Source organism: Microcebus murinus, chromosome 7 (assembly GCF_040939455.1).
Source record: "Microcebus murinus isolate Inina chromosome 7, M.murinus_Inina_mat1.0, whole genome shotgun sequence".
Taxonomy (NCBI): Eukaryota; Metazoa; Chordata; class Mammalia; order Primates; family Cheirogaleidae; genus Microcebus; species Microcebus murinus.
Genome location: NC_134110.1, coordinates 63,517,806 through 63,540,251, shown reverse-complemented (window position 1 = coordinate 63,540,251; position 22,446 = coordinate 63,517,806). Strand labels below are relative to the sequence as shown.

The window sequence follows — 22,446 nt, the reverse complement described above, 5'->3', positions numbered from 1 at the left end:
CAGGGCAGTAGAGTGGCACCTGTGGTGACTGGAAGCCCAGAAGGGCAGTGTGGAAGCACCTGTCCTCTACAACCCCATGTCCTCCATCTGGATCATATAAGCTTGAAGACAATGAATTCCCCTTGTAGGGGAAAGATAAGCAGAAAAACCCACCAGCTTCCAATGCCACCACAAATACCTACAGTCCTTGTAAGACCTGAGCTTCACTGGAAGAGATGCTAAGAATTCATGCAGCAGGATTGCTTCAGATTAGGAGCACAAAGTGTGTACTTCTCAACCCCTGACCCAGACCCTGTGGGCCAAGCTGTTGCTGCACAGCACCATCTTGAGATCAGGAGCCACCTGTGGAGAGTGCCCTCCTTTAGAGACCGGTAGCCACCGTACCTCTCCAGTAATGGAGCTCCATTTTCATTTCACGAAGCTCACAGGGCAGCCTAACACCATAACTCCAGCTGGGTCCAGGATCAGCCGTGACTCTGGTGTTGTATAGCAGAGAAATCAACCATTGCCGCCTGCACTTCCAGCTAGAGGAATGGTCTAGCAAAGAGTCTGCCTTTGAGCCAGCAAAACTGCTGTGTGTGCCCTGAGTGGGAGAGGTCCCTGAGCCACTGAGCAGCTGACATGCCCCAAAGCAAGCTGGGTAACTATATACCTGTGCCCCTAGTCAGAGTAATAACCCCAACCCCAGGGAACCAGACTCCAAACTGACCCACTGTATGCACACAAAGTGACCCTGACCTGAGAAAACAGCCTTAAAAGCCCACCCTGGCAAAGATGCCCCACCACTGCCACAAATGCTTTTAGCCTAGGTCACAAGACATTCACAAACATCACTAGTGTGGATTCCAGCTGAAGAAACTGTGTGGAGACTACTATGTCCACCTAGATCTAAATCCAACACATTCCCACCAAACTGACATCCCAAGACCCATCTAAACAAATAAGTCTTTCCCTGCAAAATTTATTCCATAAAATCAGAAATAGTGACTGTTAGAGCAGATGTATAGAAATTGATCTATAGAAATCAACAAATCAAACATTAAAAATGAAGGAAATATGACACTTCCAAAGGAACACAATAATTTTCCAGTAACAGACCCCAATCATAAGAAAATATATGAAATGCCAGAAAAAGAATTCAAAATAATAATCTTACGTAAACTCAGTAAGATATAAAAGAACATAGATAATTCAATGAAATCAGGAAAACAATTCATGATTTAAATGAGAAATTCAACAAAGAGACAGATATCATAGGAAAAGAACCAGAAATCCTACAGCTGGAGACTCAATGAAGCAAACAAAAAACACAATCAAGAGCTTTAACAACAGCCTAGACCAAGCAGAGACTTGCTGAACTTGAAGGCAGATCTTTTCAAATAACACAGAAAGACAAAAAAAACAAATAGAAAAAAGAATTTAAAAGAATGAAGAAAGCCTACAGGAAGTATGGAAAACCATTAAGTGAACAAATCTTTGCATTATGGGCATTCCAGAAGAGAAGAAGGGAAAGAATATGAAAAATATATTTAATGAAATGATGGCTGAAAACTTTCCAACTCTTGGTAGAGAGAATGACATCTAGGTCCAGGAAGCTCAAAAAACTCCAAATAGATTCAACCAAACAGGTTCTCTCTAAGACACATTATAGTCAAATTGCCAAAAGTCAAAGACAAAGTAAGAATTCTAAAAACAGCAAAATAAAGAGAGCCAAGTCACATAAAAGGAAAAAAATGGGATTATATATTCAAAGTACTGAAAGAAAAAAACAAAAACAATAAAACCAAACCCCTGCTGGTCAAGAATACTATACCCAGCAAAGCTACCCTTAAGAAATGAAGGAGAAATAAAATCATTCACAGACAATCAAAATCTAAGGAAATTCACCACTACTAGGATTGACCTTACAAGAAATGCTCAAGGGAGTCTTACATTTGGGACGAAAAAGACAATAACTAACATCCTGAAAAGATGCAAAACTATAAAACTCACTGGTAGAGCCAATACACAAAGAACAAAGAGAAAGAAATCAAAACTCATCGTTGTAGAAAACCACCCAACTGTGAAAACAGACATTAAGAGAAGAAGTATGGAACAAAGGATATACAAAACAAAAAAAACACCCAAAAAACAATCAATAAAATGGCAGGAGTAAGTCCGCACCTATCCATAATAACCATAAATGTAAGCAGATTAAACTCCCCATATTTCAAAGATTCAGACAGGCTGAATGGATAAAAAACAACAACCAACTATACACTGCCTACAAATAACTCACCTCATCTATAAAGACATACATAGACTGAAAGTGAAGGAATAGAAGTAATAACAAGTAATGAGATTGAAACAACAATAAAAAGTCTCCCAACAAAAGAAGTCCAGGAATATATGGCTTGACTACTGAATTCCACCAAACCTTCAAAGAATTAATACCATTATCCTTAAATTATTCCCAGAAAACTGAAGCAGAGGGAACTCTTCCTAACTCATTCCATGAGGCCAGCATAACCTGGATATCAAAACCAGACAAAAGGACACAACAAAAAAAGAAAACGAAAGGCCAATATCCTTGATGACCATAGATGCAAGAATCCTCAACAAATACTTAGCAAACTGAATCCAATAATACATCAAAAAGATAATATACCGTGATCAAGTGCGATTTATCCCAAGAATGCAAGGATCATTCAACACACAAACATGACACATCACATCAATAGAATGAAGGACAAAAACCATATGATCATTTCAGCAGATACAGAAAAAGCATTTGATAAAATTATCTCAATAAATTAGGAACATATCTTTGCTTTTCTGGAGTGGGAAAAAAAAGAAAAATGAAAAAAAAAATAAATTAGGTACAGAAGGAAAGTACCTCAGCACAATAAAGGCCATATACCACAAACTCACAGCTAACAATATATTAAACAGGGAAAAGTTGAAAGCTTTTTCTCTAAGAACTAGTACAAGACAAAGATGTCCACTCTTACCACTCTTATTCAACATAGTACTGGAAATCCTAACCAGACACTTAGACCAGTGGAACAGAAGAGAGAACCCCAAAATTCACCTGCGTATCTACATCTAATTTATTTTGACAAAGGCACTAAGAACACTCACTGGGGAAAAGACAGGTTCTTCAATAAATGATGCTGGGAAAAATGGATATCCATATGCAGAAGAATAGACCCCCCACCTCTTATCCTATATAAAAATCAATTCAAATGGATCGAACACCTAAATATAAGACCCCAAAACTATAAAACTATTAGAAGAAAACAGCTGAAATGCTTCAGGACATTAATATGTGAAAATATTTTATAAGACCTCAGAAGCACAGGCAACAAAGACAAAAGTAAACAAGTGGAATCGTACTGAACTAAAGCTCTGTACAGCAAATGAAACGATCAACAGTAAAAAGACAACCTATGCAACATGAGAAAATATTTGCAAAATATTCCTATAGCAGGAGATTAATATCCAGTAAAAAGGAACTCAAACATCAACAATAACAAAAATGTGATTTAAAAATGGGCAAATGATCTGAACAGACATTTCTCAAAAGAAGACATAAAAATGGCCAACAATTTCCTGCTTTCTCGAATGGCTAAAAAAAAAAAAAAAAAAGAAAAAGAAAAAACAAACAAACAAACAAACAAAAATGGCCAACAAATATATTTAAAAAACGTTCAACAACATTAATTATCAGCAAAATGACAATCGAAACCATAAGGCATCATCTCACCCCAGTTAGGATGGCTATTATCAAAAAGACAAAAAATAACAAATGCTGCTGAGGATGTATAGAAAAGGGAACTCTTATACATTGTTTGTAGTAATGTAAATTAGTACAGCCACTATGGAGAATAGTATGGTGGTTCATCAAAAAACTAAAAATAGAATATGATCCAGCAATCCTAGCAGCGAGCATTTATCTAAAGGAGAAGAAATCAGTATATTTACGAGACATCAGCGCCCACATTTCTATTGCAGCACTATTCACGATAGCCAAGATACAGATCAGCCTAGGTGTCTGAAAACAGATGAATGAATTAAGAAAATGTGATGTGTACACACACACACACACACACACACACACACACACACACACACACACACAATGAAATACTATGCAGCCATAAAAATAAAAGCATGTTATTTGCAGCAACATGGATGGAACTGGAGGACATTATATTAAGTAAAATAAGCCAGGAACAGAAGGCTAAAACATCACATTCTCACTCATTTGTGGAAGCTAAAAAAGTTGACCTCATAGAAATAAAATGTAAAATAGAGGATATTAGAATCTGGGAAGGGTAGACAGAAGGGGGAGATATAGACAGATTTGTTAAAGGAAACCAAATTACAGGTAGATAGGAGGAATAAGTTCTAGGGTTCTGTATAGAACTGTAGGATGACTACAGTTAATAACAACCCATAGTATGAAATAGCTAGGAGAAGGACACTGAATGTTTCCAAAGCAAAGAAATGATAAAGTTCAAGATGATGCATATGCTAATCACCCTAATTGGATCACTATACATTACATGTATTGAAACATCACTATGTAACCCATAAACAGAATATGTACAATTATATGTCAATTAAAGAAAATAAAATAGAAAAAAAAGTTACGTGTACACTATACTGGAGTCTATTAAGTGTGTAATAGCACTGTCTAAAAAATAATGTATATACTTTAATTTAAAAATACTTCATTGCTAAAAAGTGCTAACAATCGCTTAGGCCTTCAGCAACTCATAATCTCTTTGCTGGTGGATGGTTTTGCCTCAGTGTTGATGTCTGCTAACTGATCAGGATAGTGGCTACTGAAGGTTGGAGCAGCTGTGGAAATTTCATAAGGAAAAACAATGAAATTTGCTGCATCCATTGACTCTTCCTTTCACGAAAGATTTTTCTGTAGCATGCATGCGATGCTGTTTGCTAACACTTTACCCACAGTAGAGCTTCTTTCAAAATTGCAGTCAATCCTCTCAAACTCTGCCTCTGCCTCATCAACTGAGCTTATGGAATATTCTAAATTCTTTCTTGTCATTTTAATAATGTTCCCAGCATCTTCACCAGTCGTAGATTCCATCTCAAGATACCACTTTATTTGCTCATCCATGAGAAGCAATTCCTCATTCATATTCAAGTTTTATCAGGAGATTATAGCAACTCAGTCACATCATCAGGCTGTACTTCTAATTCTAATTCTCTAGCTATTTCTATCACATCTACAGTTACTTCTTCCACCAATGTCTGGAACCCCTCAAAGTCATCCATGACAGTTGGAATCAATTTCTTCCAAACTCCTGTTAACACTGAGATTTTGACCTCCTCCCACAAATCACGAATGTTCTCAATGGCGTCAAAAATGGTGAATCCTTTCCAGAAGTTTTCAATTTACTTTGTCTAGCTCTATCAGAAGAATCACTATGTTAGCTATAACCTTACAAAATGTATTTCATTTATTTAAAGAGACAGGGTTTCACTCTGTCGCCCACGCAGAAGTGCAGTGGTGCAATCATAGCTCACTGCAGCTTTAATCTGCTGGGCTCAAGTGATCCTCCTGCCTTAGCCTCCTGAGTAGTTCTGACTATAGAAATGAGTAACCACTCCTGGCTAATTGTTCTTATTTTTTTGTAGAGAGTTTTTGTCTCACTGTGTTGCCCAGCCTGCTCTCCAACTCCTGGTCTGAAGCAATCCTCCTGCCTCAGCCTCCCAAAGTGCTGAGACTGCAGGTGTTGAGCAACCAGCCTGGTTTGATCTTCTATCCAGACCACTAAAACTTTCTCCATATCAGTAACAAGGCTGTTTCACTTTCTTATCATTCATGTTTTTACTGGAGTAGCATTTTTAATTTCCTTCTAGAACTTTTCCTTTGCATTCACAAGAGGCCTAGCTTTTGGCCTATCTCAGCTTTTAAATCGTGCCTTCCTCACCAAGCTTAATCATTTCTAGCTTTTGATTTAAAGTAAGAAACGTGACTCTTCCTTCACTTGAATACTTTGAAGCCATTGCAGGGTTATTAATCAGCCTAATTTCAATATTGTTGTGTCTCAGGGAATAGGGAAGGCCTGAGGAGAGGAAGAGAAAGAGGGGAATGGTAGAGCAGTCAGAACACACACACACTAAACTATGTTCTCCGTCTTAGATGGAGTGCCCCAAAACAATTACAACAGTAACATCAAAGATCATTGATCACTATAATAGACATAATAATGATGAAAAAGTTTGAAACGTTGTAAGAATTACAAAAATGTGACAGAGACATGACGTGAACGTATGCTACTGGAAAAGATGGTGCCAATAGACTTGCTTAACACAGGGTTGCTACAGTTAAAAACTCCTTCAATTTGTAAAAAATGCAGTATCTGCAAAGCATGATAAAGTGTAGCAGTATAAAACAGGGTATACCTGTACTTAAAAATGGTTAAGATGATGTTTTTCAGTTTTTTTTATTGTGGTAAAATACATATAAAATTTATCATCTTACCATCTTTAAGTGAAGAAATGGCATTAAATATTGTGTAACTTATCTCCAGAATTCCTTTCATCTTATAAAACTGAGACTCTGTACCCATTAAACTCCTCATTTCCCCATCATCCCAGTCCTTGGAAACTACCATTTTACTTTCTGTTTTTATGAGTGTCACAACTCTAAATATCTAACATAAGTGGACTCATACAGTATTTGTCTTTTTGTTTCTGGCTTATTGCACTTAGCATAATGTCCTCAAGGTTCATTCATGTCATAGCATGTGTCAGAATTTCCTTCCTTTTCCAGGTGAAATAATATTCCACTGCATGTACATACATATTACATTTCGCTCATCCATTCATCTGTCAATGGACATTTGGGTTGCTTCCATCTTTTGGCTATTGTGAATAATTCTGCTATGAACATGGGTATACAGATATTTCTTAGAGAGGCTAATTATGTTTTTAAATTAACTATTCTTTTTAAAATAACTAAGTTTTTCTGTATGTGCAGATCCGTATTTGCAAGTGATCTTATTTTTTAATACCTACATAGAGGGCTTATTCATTTTTTATGGGTGTTTTGATGGTTGAACCTAATCTATGCTCAAGTAAATGATTATAACAATGTAAACATATGAATAATATAATTATTAGTAAAGGTAATGCTTATTTATTAATATTTTACATCCCAAGGGTTACATCTTTTAAATGTGCTTCCATCTTTATCTTTCGTTAAACTGTAAGTTCTCCGATGTAGGAACCCAGTTCTTTACCTAAATAATTTCACAAATAAGCTAACTCTAACTATCACTGAGTGTTTTTGGCTATCTACCTAGATGTTCAATATTTATAAACATGAGGAGAAGCTATGAGACATCATGTGTTTTTTCATCATTATTTTTAAATTAGTAGATGCTATTAGTTCTTCATTACTAGCAACTGTGCATTGGTGATATTAAATAATATATTTGAGAAATTGTGCTACTATAATTATTAGAATGATCTGTCCAAGTAGAGTCAGAAAGAATCTGATTTTCAGAACATGCATATATTAGTGGAAAAACAGAAAAAGACACTCAATGTAACTGTTTATCTATGGACTCATCCTCCAAATACAGCTGTTCAGGCTTCAGATGACTTGAAAATCTATGTGAGAAGATATCTAGGACCCAATTATCCCCTGAAAAGATACTGAGACATTCCATCAAAATGAAGATAGTATAAAACACCAATATTCATGATGAACCTTCAAAACTTAGAATACTATCACATCCCACAAACAAAGTCCATGAAAAAGGAACTCCTTAGGGACAGTTCATCATGATAATGGCCAAGGCTGCCTTTAGATATCCCATCAGAACAGATTTTACTGGTGTGTTAAAAATGAACAAAATATATAGGAGAGACGGTGAATTTTTTTTTTTTTTTTTTTTTTTGAGACAGGGTCTTGCTCTGTCACCCAAGCCAGACAGCAGTGGTGTGATCATACTGCAGCCTCAAACTCCTGGGCTCAAGCAGTCCTTCTGCCTCAGCCTCCTGAGTAGCTGAGAATACAGGTGCATGCCACCATGCCCAGCTAATTTTTAAATTTTGTTTTTTTAGAGATGGGGGAGTCTTGCTATATTGTCCAGGCTAGTCTTAAACTCCTGGCCTCAAGCAATCCTCCCACCTTGGCCTCCCTAAGTACTGGGATTACAGGCACAAGCCACTGCACCCAGCCCAAGAAAAGGTATAATATTTTAATGATCAATAACTATGTTAAAAGTAAAGATTTTGTGTGTATGGTATTCATCTTCAACTTTGTTCCCTGAAATCCTCCACTGGGAAGGAGGGGAGAGGAAGGGGGGAGAAGAGGGAGAGGGGGAAAGAAGAAAGGAAGGAATGAATTGGTTAATTTGACAGGTTATATTACTGACATTTGGATGGGATACATACATTCCATTAACATTCTCAATAGATTTTTAGTACCTTTGATTTGTCTCTGGGTCTCATCATTATAAGACATATTCTGTACCTTCAGAATTGAAATTTGGTCCCTATGGCAACCTTATTCCTAATAGAGAATAGGAATTTAACTTCAGATATTCTCTACTTCTTCCCCATTTTGTGAGAATAAATTTTTAAAAAGTACAAGTGTAGTTCAACTTACACATATTCCCTATGAAATAAATGAGTAAATCAAATCATAAGGCCAGGGTAGGGGGGATAATCCCTTAAAGGAATACTTTGCTTAATATTCTTTTCCTTTTTTTTTTTTTTCCAAAGAGAAGAATAATTCTGCAAAAGAATTACATAGTTAAGTTCTGATTTTTGCCAGGAAATCTTAAAATGGGTCTCATACATAAAGACATCTGAAAACTTTAACATTCAGTATAATAATGGTTATGAATGTTTATGTAGCAAAGTCAGAATCAGAGAAGAGAGAAAAAATGGTTTCTTTAGGAATTAAGTGCTGAAAAAGTAAGAAACTCATAAAGACTACCACTATCAATTGCATTTGACAAATACATAGAAATGTTTCATTGAAGCATATTTCTCCATAGTATTCTTTAAAAGACCAATTTTAGTATTCATAAATGCTTTGGTAAAACAAAAATAACAACATCAACAAACACACATTATGGCATTGCTGATCCATTGAAGAAAACAGTACTCTGTGACCTGTGTCCCTCCCCAAATCTCTGTCCACACCGGGTCAGGGCCACACTGCTCTTACTAGTTTTCTTTCCATCCAATACTGGCTTCACTGCAGAGACTCCAGTTATTGTTTTCTTTGTTTTCTCCTTGACTAGGAGGTATGCAAGTCTTCATTTAGAATCTTCACCAAGTCTTTAGCGCAGTAATAAACAGTAGGGGTCTTTTTGATATACCAGTAACTCCTACTTCAGACCTTTGTATGTCAGAAAATTCACCCAAAGCATTATAGGAGTAAATGGAAGACTAATCTTTTCCTACCAGAAACTAACATTTATGGAGCAGCTACTCTCATATGGCCTACATATTAAGGGCAGCAGCATGCACCAGGAAGGGGGAGAAAAATAAAATGTCAAGAGTTGCTTTTTCACTACAGAGAATAAAGTGGGGAAAATGAATCTTTTCATTTTCCTTCATAAAAAAGGTGAGGGCCTCAGCAGGCATTTCTTTTAGAAATAGGGAGAGTAAGGAAAAGACTGGAAAAGAAAGGAGAGTGAAAGAAACAAAAGTGTTCTTTCTGCAATGAGTCAAGGAAGTACGAGCTCAGAGACAGGCAGTGGCAATAGAAAGGGGAGAGGCAGACCAGTCCCTGGGGTTGACTAAAGAAAGAAAGGAAATCATTAAGAAATTTCATTCTAGGAATCTACTTACATCCCTAACAGTCCTGTGCCTACTCTTAACACTATCCCAATAAGGGGCTTCTAACCCAAGTCAAATGGGCCACCACTAGTACTGCAGTGTCTCAAAATGAAAAAGTTGCCCACCTAATATCTACAGTCCCTCTCTTTCTTATTAGGGTTGAAAAGGTGTCTGCCTTGTGGGTAGGAATGGTCATGTACATAAACTAAGGGTTTCTAGGAAAGCTCTGTATTCTTGATGTAGTCATCACCCCTTCTGTTTCTTATTCTTTCCTTCTGCCTGGAATGCAGACTTGATGGCTAGAGATCTAGCATTTATTCTGCAAGCAGGGGAATGAGCATAATACCCTTTGATGGTGTCACAGAAAGGATCTCTTAATGACATCATGAAATCACTATACCAGTGCAGGACATTGTGCTTCTGAATTGCTTGCTAAGTGGCAAAAGGGATTAATCTTACTTTGTTTAAACCATTGTTATTTGGGTTTTCTGGTACACAGAGCCAAATTCGGTTACTAACTGACACATTTCTATTCTCAAGAGGAGGATGTAGGAAGAAGTAGAAGTAGTAAGAATCTTCAGTTTTACAGCAGGAAAATCCTGATTTGAAACTTGAAATCCACTATTATACATAGTAGTTCAATTTATCACCATTTCGGACACATTACAGTTTTAAGGGTCTTTTACAGGCTATGGTAAAATGCCTTTTGAGTCCCACACTCAAAAGTTTTTAAAATAACCCATTTTTAAGATGGAATTAAACATTCTTACAGAGAGTTAACAACAGTCTAAAATCAACTTAAAAGATGGTCTGTGTCTATTCTAACAGATTTTTCTTCTTAGATGGCTTTATAACAAGATATTATTAACCAAGGTATACTTACACTTAACTTTTTATTCAACTGTATGTGCCTGTACTTCTGAATATTTTCTATTGCTTAATTTAAAACCTAGTATTAATATTTAGAGGATATCTTGGTTATACACAAAGATAAAAACCATTTTTAAAAAAAAATTAAAGAGGAAAATACATTGTTTGTTTTAAAAGTTAATGGGAGGGGGCAGCCACAATTGTGCAGTAATATTTAACTACACAATATGAAACGCATGCTACAGTGTGCAGTCGAGAGATGCATGTTCACAGAAGTGGGACAGAGAGGCTGATGGCTATGACTTATAATTTATTTAAAAGGAAAAAAAGCAAATATTGGGCCCTTCAATGAGAAAATAAAGCAGGAAATCTCAAGATAGTAACCACTGTCATATGTGATTGTGGTTGCTATGGCAAATACTTTTTTAAGCACAGAAAGAATAATCACATAAAATTGACATCAATTTCTCCAGCTGCAGCTGAATTCCGAACCTAGCTTACAAAAATATACTTTATTTTAATAATAAATTTAATGTTCAAAATTACCTAGTTCCTCAATTTTGGCCCCAATTCCTTCAACTGCTTGCTTATACAACTAAATACTCATTAGCAATAACGAATAAAATAACCACCACGTATTCCCTTTGTGCATGTGAAATTTTAAAGATAAAATTTGTTTTCAATCTCCTTCATGCATTTTCCAAAACACTTAAAGGAAACTAAAGTGTTTGGAATTGTGAGGAATATAATACCTTAGAAAATATGCCAGTCCACCCACAATTATTCTTTAACTTTCCTAGTTTGCATGTCTTCTAAACAGGTGAAGTCTTCATGAAAATTTAAATGTATAAAGGAATTTTTAAAATACTTCAATAAAATGTAATTTGTTTAATTTTTAAATTCTTAGCACAATTATGACAAAGATACTCAGGTGTAGAGAATGAAATAACAATTAATCATAACTTTAGCATAGTATGTGTCAACATCAAAGGGATTTATGATGATTACCTAATTTGTTCTTCTAAAAATATTTTAAGATGTGGGTGTTCCACCTGATTAATGATCTTGGAAATTTGTCCTTTAATTTGCTGCCAAGAATAAAGTGAATACATATAAAAACCAAGATGTTAATATAGCAGCTACTGACATCAGGGTTTTTTTTTTTTCTTAACTTCATTATACTGCATTTTAAACCAGGAGGGGATACACATAACATGGAGAAGGTCCAGGAGCTAGTCACAAAAGAGATTAAAAGCTTAGAAAATAATACCTGCACAAAGGTTAAAGGGACTGAAATTGTTCAGCCAGGAAAAGGAAAGTCTACGAAACAATTTAATAAGTATCCATGTATACATGAAGGATTCTTGCACAGAAAATAGTGACCAGCTGTTTTCCATCTCCAATAAGGGTAGAATAGAAGGAAACAGACAAATTGAAGCCCAAGGATTTTAGTTACATAAAAGGGAGGATTTCCTATGCAAGTAATGAATATTGTAACAGCCACTGTGTATCTATGAAAATTCTTTCTTCAGAGGCCTTTACACAAAAGAGATTTTCATTTGTACAAAGAAGACTAATATCTACACACTTGTCTGTGCTTTGTGCTAATAAAAGAAGCATCCTACAACCAAAATGCATTCACCAACAGGCCCGAGCTGGGTCATACTTTATTAAACATCCCACACACAGACCAAGAGCACACAGAAGAGCAGACCATATTCAAGACTCACAGAGAACTCCAAACCAGTATAGCCACACCTCACCTGGACAGCTAATACTTCTGTGGAGGAAAATGAAGGGTTTCTAGTTGTCCAGAAGTATTATGTATATTAGCATCCAGCTCCAAGAGGGACCCGTATTTTACTATTGTCACTTTGATTGCCATGTCCTGGGCAAGATTAACCTTACGAGTTAAAGGGGAATACAACAGTTTTTTATGAAAGAATGGTAACATCTCTGGTAAAGTCAGAAAGTAATTCCCCTACATACTCTCCTACCCTTGTTAATCATTTTGTGCCATCTGAAATTCCATCCTTAGTGATTTACTCCTTTGGCTTAAGGCAATTATGGGGAAAATGTATTTCATAAACATTAAACATTATTAGGCATTTTATACCAGTGTATCTCATCCTGAAACAGGTTTTGCGAGAAAGGAGGAGGAAAAGTACATGAATCAGAATTGAGAGAAAAACATTACTAAGCAAAGAATGAGACATGAAGTGGAGCTCACAGCAAACAGACTCCCTCATACTTAAAATTTTGTCTAGGGACACTAGATGAACCAGGGAGTGAGGATACCTAATGGTCAGTCTTCCCTTCTTGATATCTCTCATAAACCCTTTGTAAATCAATCTAGCATCTGTTTCCAGAAACTCTCCAAATCTAAGCAGAACCTCATTTGCTTTCTCTTACAATGAAATGAAACTGCATATGTGCTATCCAAAATAAACTGATATATTTTCAAAATCATTATATACTCCAGGCATATACAAAGAGGAAAATTTTAAAATATATCTGTTCAATTAAATTATTTAACCCAGCATTTAATAATTGATAAACAGTTGTAAAAGTTAAATGTAAATAATATATGATCTAAACACAACTAGTTATCTCACCACCCATTCTTAATAAACATGGTGTCTCCCTACATCACCATCCAGCTCCCTCTCTGCTGAATATGCTCCCTTGGATCTCCATCCTTCTCAAATACTCAAGGTAGGTTCTAAACACAATAGTCCAGATAAGTTCTAGTCCCTGAGAGGAGAGTCAAGCTGTTTATTTCCTTCTTCTATAAAGTGGTTATTAGTCCTAACTGTACCTCAGAAGCAACTGCAGAGTTTAAAAAAAATGTTAAATATATTTTTTAAATAGAGATGCCTAAGCCCTGCTCCAGACTGCAGAACCAACATCTCTAAAGAGCTATTGCTGATGTACACTTGTGAGGTTAGTTATCTGGACCCAAGAGCAGGGTTCATCTTGTAAATCAAGTCTACCGCCCCAGCTGTGGAGATCTTTTAAGATCCTGATTGTGTTGTAGAATGTATTTTTATTTAGCTACACTTCATGTCATTTGCAATTCTGATGGACTTTCACCCCCTATAGTTTCATCCAAGTTTCTATGAAAAATGTTGAGCTAGCCAGGGCTGAGGCCTAGGCTCTATATCACACAATGAGAAATCCTCAGATAAACAACAATTATTTAATACTGTTGTTGACTGAAATTAACAATTGCTGCCGCTTGCCTCTGTGAGCCTTTGTATTATAGAGGCTAGAAAGCTAAACATTATCTTTTCCAGACTCTTTGCAATTAGATTTCTGGGTAACTGTACTCTTTCATGGCTGGGAAAAGGAAATATGAGCAGAGGTTATATGTCCGCTACTTCAATTATTTCCTTTTAAGCAATAAGAGTCATGGAGACCTGGGGGATTTTAAAGTAGCATTCTAGCATCTAGTCACCAGTTTTACAGGTGCTGAGTGGTGGCTGCAGTAATATGAGTCACCTTCTCCTCCAGCCATTGATTTTGTTAACATCCTGTGATTTAAATCTCTTTCTAAAATACCTAGAGTAGTTTCTGTTTCCTCCAAAAAACTCTCACTGATGTAAGAACATTTGGGTGTAATTGTTCAACCTTTATAACAGGATCATCACCTAGGTCATAGTACATGGTATCTACATGGATATAATTAAAGACCTTATCAAATACTTTTCCAGTATCCTAAGGTACAATATCCAAACCCTGCATTTCCTCTGATCTAGAAGTTTAGCAATGCTGTAAAAAAGGCAATCATATTATTCCAATATGATTTGCTTCCAGTAACCTATGCTAACATATAATGACCCTGATCTTTCCTAAAGAACCCACACGTTCCAGAATCCTGCCTAAAAGAGACATTGAGGTCACCAGCTCCAGAGTAGTGATGTGATTTTGGTGTCAACCTTGATCTGTATATTACTTCCATCATTTACTTGCTATGAAATCTTGAACAACATTTCCAAGTCTCAGTTTCCTTAGTGGTAAAAGGTAGTGAAAATGCTATTTTATAGGATCCTGGTATGGAGTAAAATAAGATAACATATAAGTCCTGAGCACAATATTTGGCCCACAGTAGGACTTCAGATGATGATAGCTATAACTTGAGAAATTATTTTTTTCTCCCTTTCTGAAAATAAAAAAATAAAATTTAAATTTACCATTTCATGATTTCATGGCACTGTCCTCATTTTCTCAAAGAGACGTCAAATTTCACAAACAGTAGAAAATAGTTCTCTCACTTCAAGTCATCTCAATACACATTATCAAACATACACTCCTAGTCAGGAGATGCCAAACCAGCTGAGTACACTCTTGCCATTCATTTCCTCATATTACCATTCGGATCCCTCTTATTCATGGTTGTTGTACTCAGCTTATTTTGGAGATCATCATTCTCTGTAGACTCCCCTCTGACAAACTTACTGAATAAAGAGAGATAGAGCAAGGTCTTAGAAAAGTCAGGGAAAGGTGGGAGCAAGAATTTGCCATGGGAAGGAAGTAAACAGAGCTGTTCAACAGCTCAGTCTTCAGTGCCAGGAGGATCAGGCCTTCCTTAGTGCATGTGAAGCAGAGCTTAACAAAGCCCAAGGCCCTCCAGATGCTCCAGCTTCCCAAGTTGTTGGAAGGACAAAATAGAGTGGGCAGATGGAGAATACCCTTGATAGATTATCTACTATACTTAAAGCACCCTGCTAGGTTAGGTGCTCTGTGAATTTATCTAAATTAATACACACACACACACACAAATACAGAGACAAATATGCATCACTGAAACTCAGAAAACATAAGTAACACACAATTAATAAGTGGTCTGACTTCAAATCCCATGATCTTTTCACTATACCACATCATTTGTTCAGAAAATATTTGATGAACTCGTACTAAGTGTTTGGTATTAGAAATATGGTGGGCAATAAAAAGGTAATCACACAAACGCAGGCACTTACAATGCAGGGTGACAAGTGTTATAAGAGTAAAATTTGGGGTGAGATGGGAGCATATGGGAGGAGCATACAGCCCTAACTGGGGGTCATTAGAGTAAGCAATGTCTTAGCCTGAGAGGATGAATGTGAATTGGCCAAAGAAGCAGAAATCCAAATAGAAGGATCTGGTGCAAACACCCAAAGGTAAGAAAGAGTACTGTAAGAGCTGAGGAGGATGGAAGGAACTGAGCTGGAAGGAGGATGAAGACAGAATAGTGAGATATGAGAAAAGAGGTAAAGAGGGACCAGAGCATATACTACCTTTTAACCCATGTTAGGCTTTAGGCTAAGAGCAACTGAGGGTCACTGGGAGGTGATATGCAGAAGAGAGATGCAGTAAGATCTCTATGAAGGGTAGAGGATCAAAATCACAGGCATGGGATCAATTAGGAAGCCATGCAAGTGAGAGACTATGAGGACCTGCACAAGAGAAATGCTAGCCAATGGTAAGAACAGGACAGACATATTTAGGAGGCAGAATTGATGAGATGATGTTAATTCCATGAGGGTGAAGGAAGAGAGAGAAGTTAAGAATGAATCAAATTTTTCTTGTCTTTTCTGTTTTTGAGACAGGGTCTTGCTCTATTGCCTGGTCTAAAGTACAGTGGCATGATCATAGCTCCTTGCAACCTCAAACTCCTGGGCTTGAAAGATCCTCCTGCATTAGCCTCCCACATACCTGGGACTACAGGCATGCACTACCATGCCCGACTAATTTTTCTATTTTTTGTAGAGATGGGGTCTCCTTATGTTATCCAAATTGGTCTCGAACTCCTGGACTGAAGTAATCCTCCAACCTTACCCTCCCAAAGTGCTAGGATAATAGGTGTGAGCCACCTGCTTAGCCAAATTTTTCTATCTCATTCCAAAAGTCCATGTTAAAATACCTATACAAACCAGGCATAGTGAATGAGTGACAGGGTAAAACCCCGTCTCTTTAAAACAAACAAACAAAAAATCCCAAAACACCCCACCTATATAGCTTCTGTAGGTTCTTGCCTGATAACGTTTAATGATTTTCTATGAAGTAGGAAGCAAGAGCATCTAAAACTGAGAGAGGATGTGGCAGGAAGAGATTTAGTGAAGGTCTAAAACAGCCAATTTCTATAATGAAAAAGAGCCGAGCAGAGAAGCATAGATCTCCAGGAAAGTTCTGGAAATGGTCCAAATGGGGCTGAAGGTATTGAACTAGTAGCCCTCATCTGTACAGATGTGAGATTTTCTCCAGCAGCACTCAACAGCCAGGGAGAAGATACAGAGACAATGAACAAATAGACTGTCCACAGTCACAGTTTTCCAGGAGAGACAGAAAAGACAGACATTAGGGCAGAAGAGTTAAGGATATGAGTAAGAGAGTGGCTGAAACAATGAAATATAGCCTCTAAGCTGAATACAGAACTGTAGGGGAGGTATGCTAATAAAAAGAAAGCAGACTAGGAACTAGGAAAGGGTCAAGGAATTTAAGGACTCCCATAAAAGCATTTCCCAAAAAGAGTTTCTCAGACGCTAATTACATAGGATGTTAATCGCTGATATGCTTTTCATTATCAGCTTTTCATGGTCAAGTAAGTTATGGAAAGCCTGGGTAATATAAGTTTTAAACAGGTTTCCTTCCTGCACTACTTGCAGAGCATTTAATAAGCTAATAATATATACTATAATTCTCTAATAATTTATCTTCATGATAAATACTTCTGATTATTATTTATTTTCAATCTATCCATTTATATTTATCAGAGAATTTCACTGAATGGGTATCTTAAGGAACTCATTTTCAGAAGGTCTGCTTGTGAAATGAAAGCTAGGGACAGTAGAACACTTAAAAAGAAGTGGTATGTTACCAGGTAATAGCTTACTAAGGTTTACCTGAGAGTTCTCTTAGCTTTCAGAGGTATGACTCTTTAATACTATTATAAGTCAACACAGAAAAACCCAGCAAGATTTGACTCTGACTATACTGTAATTATTAGTCATGTATGAAACCGATAACCCAAGAACATCTACTATTATGTGGCACAGGATTCTTATCAGGACAAACCTCACAGTTTATCTGGTGAAACAACAGACACACAATAATGCACACACACTCACACAAAATAAAAACCTGGTTGAAAAGTATGGCTCTTCCTCAGATACCAACAAGGTATAGTTCCCCATCGGAGCAGCTAGAGCTACCAATCCAGCCCCAGTTCTGTAAGACCAGAAAATTCCTTCACAGAGACAGCACCAACTGAGAAGATTTTAGTTGAACAAGATAAAAAGTCCCAGTCTTCTCTTTGCTGAAGTTGCTGCTCTCCCAGAGTCACTCACAATACAATAATCTCAATTATGCCCACCAACTTGATGACAATAGATTTTTTTTTTTTAAGACAGAGTCTCACTCTGTTGCCCAGGCCAGAGTGCCATGGCATCAGCCTAGCTCATGGCAACCTCAAACTCCTGGGCTCAAGCAATCCTTCTGCCTCAGCCTCCCAAGTAGCTGGGGCTACAGACATGCACCACCATGTCCAGCTAATTTTTTCTACATATTTTTAGTTGGCCAATTAATTTCTTTCTATTTCTAGTAGAGACGGGGTCTTGCTCTTGCTCAGGTTGGTTTCGAACTCCTGACCTTGAGTGATCCTCTAACCTCAGCCTCCCACAGTGCGAGGATTACAGGCATGAGCCACCTTGACAATAGATTCTTGACCTGGTTCTAATCTATTTATTCAGGATAAAAAGTCCTAAAAATTGGTTTCCTTAAATAATAATCAACCTGCTTATATCAAGTGTCAATCATTCAGAATTCAAACTGGCACAGACCAGTATGGAAGGAAAAAGTAGAGATCCGTGTATAAACATTGGCTGTGCCAGATCATGAAGGACTTTGGTTACACAGCTGAAGCCTGGACATTACATGGGTAATAAGGAGGCCCCAGAGATATGTGACTAGGAAGAGTGGGAGTAGAAGGGTATAGGTAATGCCATCACTGCTGAAAACTGTTTTGGAAAGTTCTTCTTGGGATTATGACTGTAGGATCCATGCCCACTGTTTTTAAACAGATCAAATTTTAAATACTTTTTGTCACTTTTTTCAATTACCCTTCAAAAAGGTCTTTGAATAATTTTGCTTCCCAGAGGTAAGGAAAACAGTACTGTAATTTCTAGTGTCATGGATAAAGTTAAAAAAAACTGACAAGAATGTTATATAAGGCAACTCACTTGAAACTCCAATGGAAAAAGAGATGGAAATCAGAATCTTCAGCACACAATGTAACATTCTAGAGATTTTAGAAAACCAAAAATAATATACTACTATAATCTTTTTAAGGAACAAAAATTCTAAAAATACATTAGCAAATGAGGCTTTGACTAAAGTGGCATAAGCTGAGACCTCATACCAACTAATCTCACAAGCTTTAAAGAAGATTTAGATCAGGAGTAAAAACTAAACTAAACTAACTATGTGGTTTCAGGAAAAGTCAGTCTTCCCTCAATAACTTCTTTACATTCTTTACTATCACTATTCTACAGTATGACAATCCCTAAGAGGGTTATACTAACATCACTTGATTAGATTTTGGGGAACATCAAAGTCCCACATTACAGAATGAAGTCTAACTTGCAGAAACTTAAAATATATGGAAAATTGGTTCATAGGATTTAAAACTTGCTGAGACACATAAAACAACTGCAACTATAATAAACCATTATCTGCTCAACTTACAAGTAGATTTTCCATAAAATCTCTTGTGACAAAAAGTCATACCTATTATATATAATTTGTTATAACTAAATTATAATATATATTGATTTCTGTGGTTGTCAAAGCCAAAAGTCACTATATAAAATATATGGAAATCTGTGATATAATTTTAAAGTATGATGTTTGATAAATCATTACCACTATCTCTTCCTCAAAATATAACAGAATGTAATCTAACATGAATTAGATTCTATAAAGACTTGGTTTTTTAACCACTGTATATATGCTGATGTTCAACTACATTAATACATGAAAACTTGTTTATATAGTTTCATAGGCAGCTCAGTAGCTCACTAGAGATACAACAGAGTAGCTAGAGATACAACAGAGTACTCAATGACCTTCTAACTGATCTGCTAGGAATCATAAAATTTGAGTAAAGGAAATTTAACAGCTTGTGGAAAAATAGTGCTACATCTGATGGGAAATACATTAGCTGTTTTACCACAGGATCTTTTTGATATACAGGGCATATGACTTGTACCCTAACACTAGCCGGCTCTGGAGGCCACAAGACCATCCTTTGCAGTTCATGCATGTTATGGATACTACTATAGTATCTGTATAGAATAGAATAGGCAGAAGGCCTATTCTGGTCAGAAGCCCAGCTAGGAATTTTAAGAAATCTTAAGATTTAGGCTGCTTTCCAGGGCAAAGGCTCAGGAGACTCACCAGTGGCAGGGGGTAGAAAACTCATACCCCACCCGCAGGATTAACCACATAGTAATCGGTTTACACCTTGTGCTTCATGACCCTCCCCTTCCAAAGAACATCTACCCCATAAAGGGCTATATATCACAAGGAAATGTGAAGAAAGCACCAGCAGCAGCAGCAGCAGCAGCAAGCCAAGTGACTTGAAGCTATGAGGTGAGACCTCACAGGGGGAGTAGCAAAAAGAAAGCAGTGGGCAAAAAGAAAATGGAAATACCAGAGAGGAAATTCCAATATCCATTTGCAATACCAGCAACTCACTTGAATGTTTACAATTTTCTGGATTCAAAAGTGGTACAAGTCATGTAATCCTGCTTTTCTGCCACTTAGAAGCAATACTGTCTAGTGCTTAGACTTTGACATTAACCACACAGGACTAGGGTAGTAGCAGGAAGGGATGAGAAAGGTCAGTTGGTATGAAGACAACAATTTTTTTTGCCTATCACTGTGAAATCACAATGTCCTACATTGTTTAACTGCAGTTTCCTAAAAAACCATTTAAAAAAAAAAGAAATGTGAGTTTGTGAAAGCATCCCTATCTTAATCACTCTGTAAGCAAAGGAGGCCAGAGAGGATGTCTTAATCATCATTTTGGCCCCTGCAGCACCCCTGGCACTGTGCCTCACACATGATAAGCAGCAGTAAATATGCACAGAAGCAAATCTTCCGTGTGAGCATCCCTGTCTCTCCTTCTTTCTAGTGTTTATTTTCCCACTTCAGCCCTGATTTCTTCACATAGCTCTTGCACTACTCTGTCTCTGTGGCTTAACTGATAATTTGGACAACATGAAATAATATTATGTTGTATTTATTGGAACAGAATATTAGGTTCACTTTTTAAATTGGAAAAGTAAATATTAGAAACACTATCTTTTTCTTTCTAAAATACTTTACAAATTAAATTATGGGTTAGCAGCCTTCAACAGAAAAACTTAGAGTTCCATAACTCTAAGTTAAAGATGTGTTGCTTTCTACTATGTTAAAATAAAATTTTAAAAAGTTTACTTTTGCTATACTCTTTTTTTACTATTACATAAAGCCAAGAAATAAAGTTTATCATAATTGCCTATAAGAAGTAATAAAGAACTATCCTGGTTTCTAAGGAAGTACACTTTCAAAATATTCAATGGGGAAAAGCCACATACTTTTCATAGTTCCATCCTCTTCTTCTTCATCCTCACTGTTTATAACCATGGTCCCCAAGTCAGATTCTAACATGGTGCTATTATGTTCAATCATGGTCTGTGCCCCTTCACTCATTGTGCTTGTGGCCCGCATCGTGCCGACGCTCTCAGAACTAGTCTTCACCATGGTGTGGGAATCCAGCTCATCTTCATCCTGCAAGCAAAATACTGCAATGAAGAAAGACTTTTCTAAGACAACCAGATTTCCTAATTTCTTGAACAACAGTATGGATATATTATACTTTTAATAATAAAAATACTACTATTACTACTAATTTTAATATAAGGACACACATACAAATGTTATCATATGAGCCAAACTTATCCAAAATAACCTGAAGCTTTAGGTAATTAAACATCAAGGAACAGAAACTGTTTGATGTAATAGAAGACTGCTCTTGCTTTTAAAATAAGAACTGGAGATAGGTAAATTAGCAACAAACACATTACAAAGAATACCATGATGAAATAATTAAACATACAAAAGAGAGGATCTTTAAGATAGAACATGTTGGCACTTTCTATTACAATAAGCATAATAACATTTATAATGTTGTACAACAGCCATTAGATTTTTCTTTTAAATTGTGGCTAAACATACATAACATAAAATTTACCATTTTGACTTTTTTTCCCCCTCCCCTCAAGACAGAGTCTTGCTCTGTTGCAAGGGCTAGAGTGCAGTGATATATATCATCATAGCTCACTGCAACCTCAAATTCCTGGGTCAAGAGATCCCTCTGCCTCAGCCTTCTGAGTAGCTGTGACCACAGGCACATGCCACCCAGGATAGAGTGCCATGGCGTCAGCCTAGCTCACAGCAACCTCAAACTCCTGGGCTCAAGCAATCCTCCTGCCTCAGCCTCCCAAGTAGCTGGGGCTACAGACATGCTCTACCATGCCTGGCTAGTTTTTTCTATATATATTAGTCAGCCAATTAATTTCTTTCTATTTATAGTAGAGATGGGGTCTCGCTCTTGCTCAGGCTGGTTTTGAACTCTTGACCTCGAGCAATCCGCCTGCCTCGGCCTCCCAGAGTGCTAGGATTACAGGCATGAGCCACCACGTTCAACCAACAAGTTCTTTAAAAAATATTTTT

General features: G+C 36.8%; 1 protein-coding gene across 1 annotated transcript in view; it reads right to left on the bottom strand.

The window, feature by feature from the left end:
- Window positions 1-22,446, bottom strand: part of STK3 (serine/threonine kinase 3) — a 267,587-nt gene that overhangs the window by 68,416 nt on the left and 176,725 nt on the right. Inside the window, exon 9 of the mRNA XM_012762004.3 lies at window positions 21,309-21,501. Within this exon, the coding sequence (XP_012617458.1) occupies window positions 21,309-21,501 (193 nt within the window). The remainder of the gene's footprint in view (window positions 1-21,308; window positions 21,502-22,446) is intronic.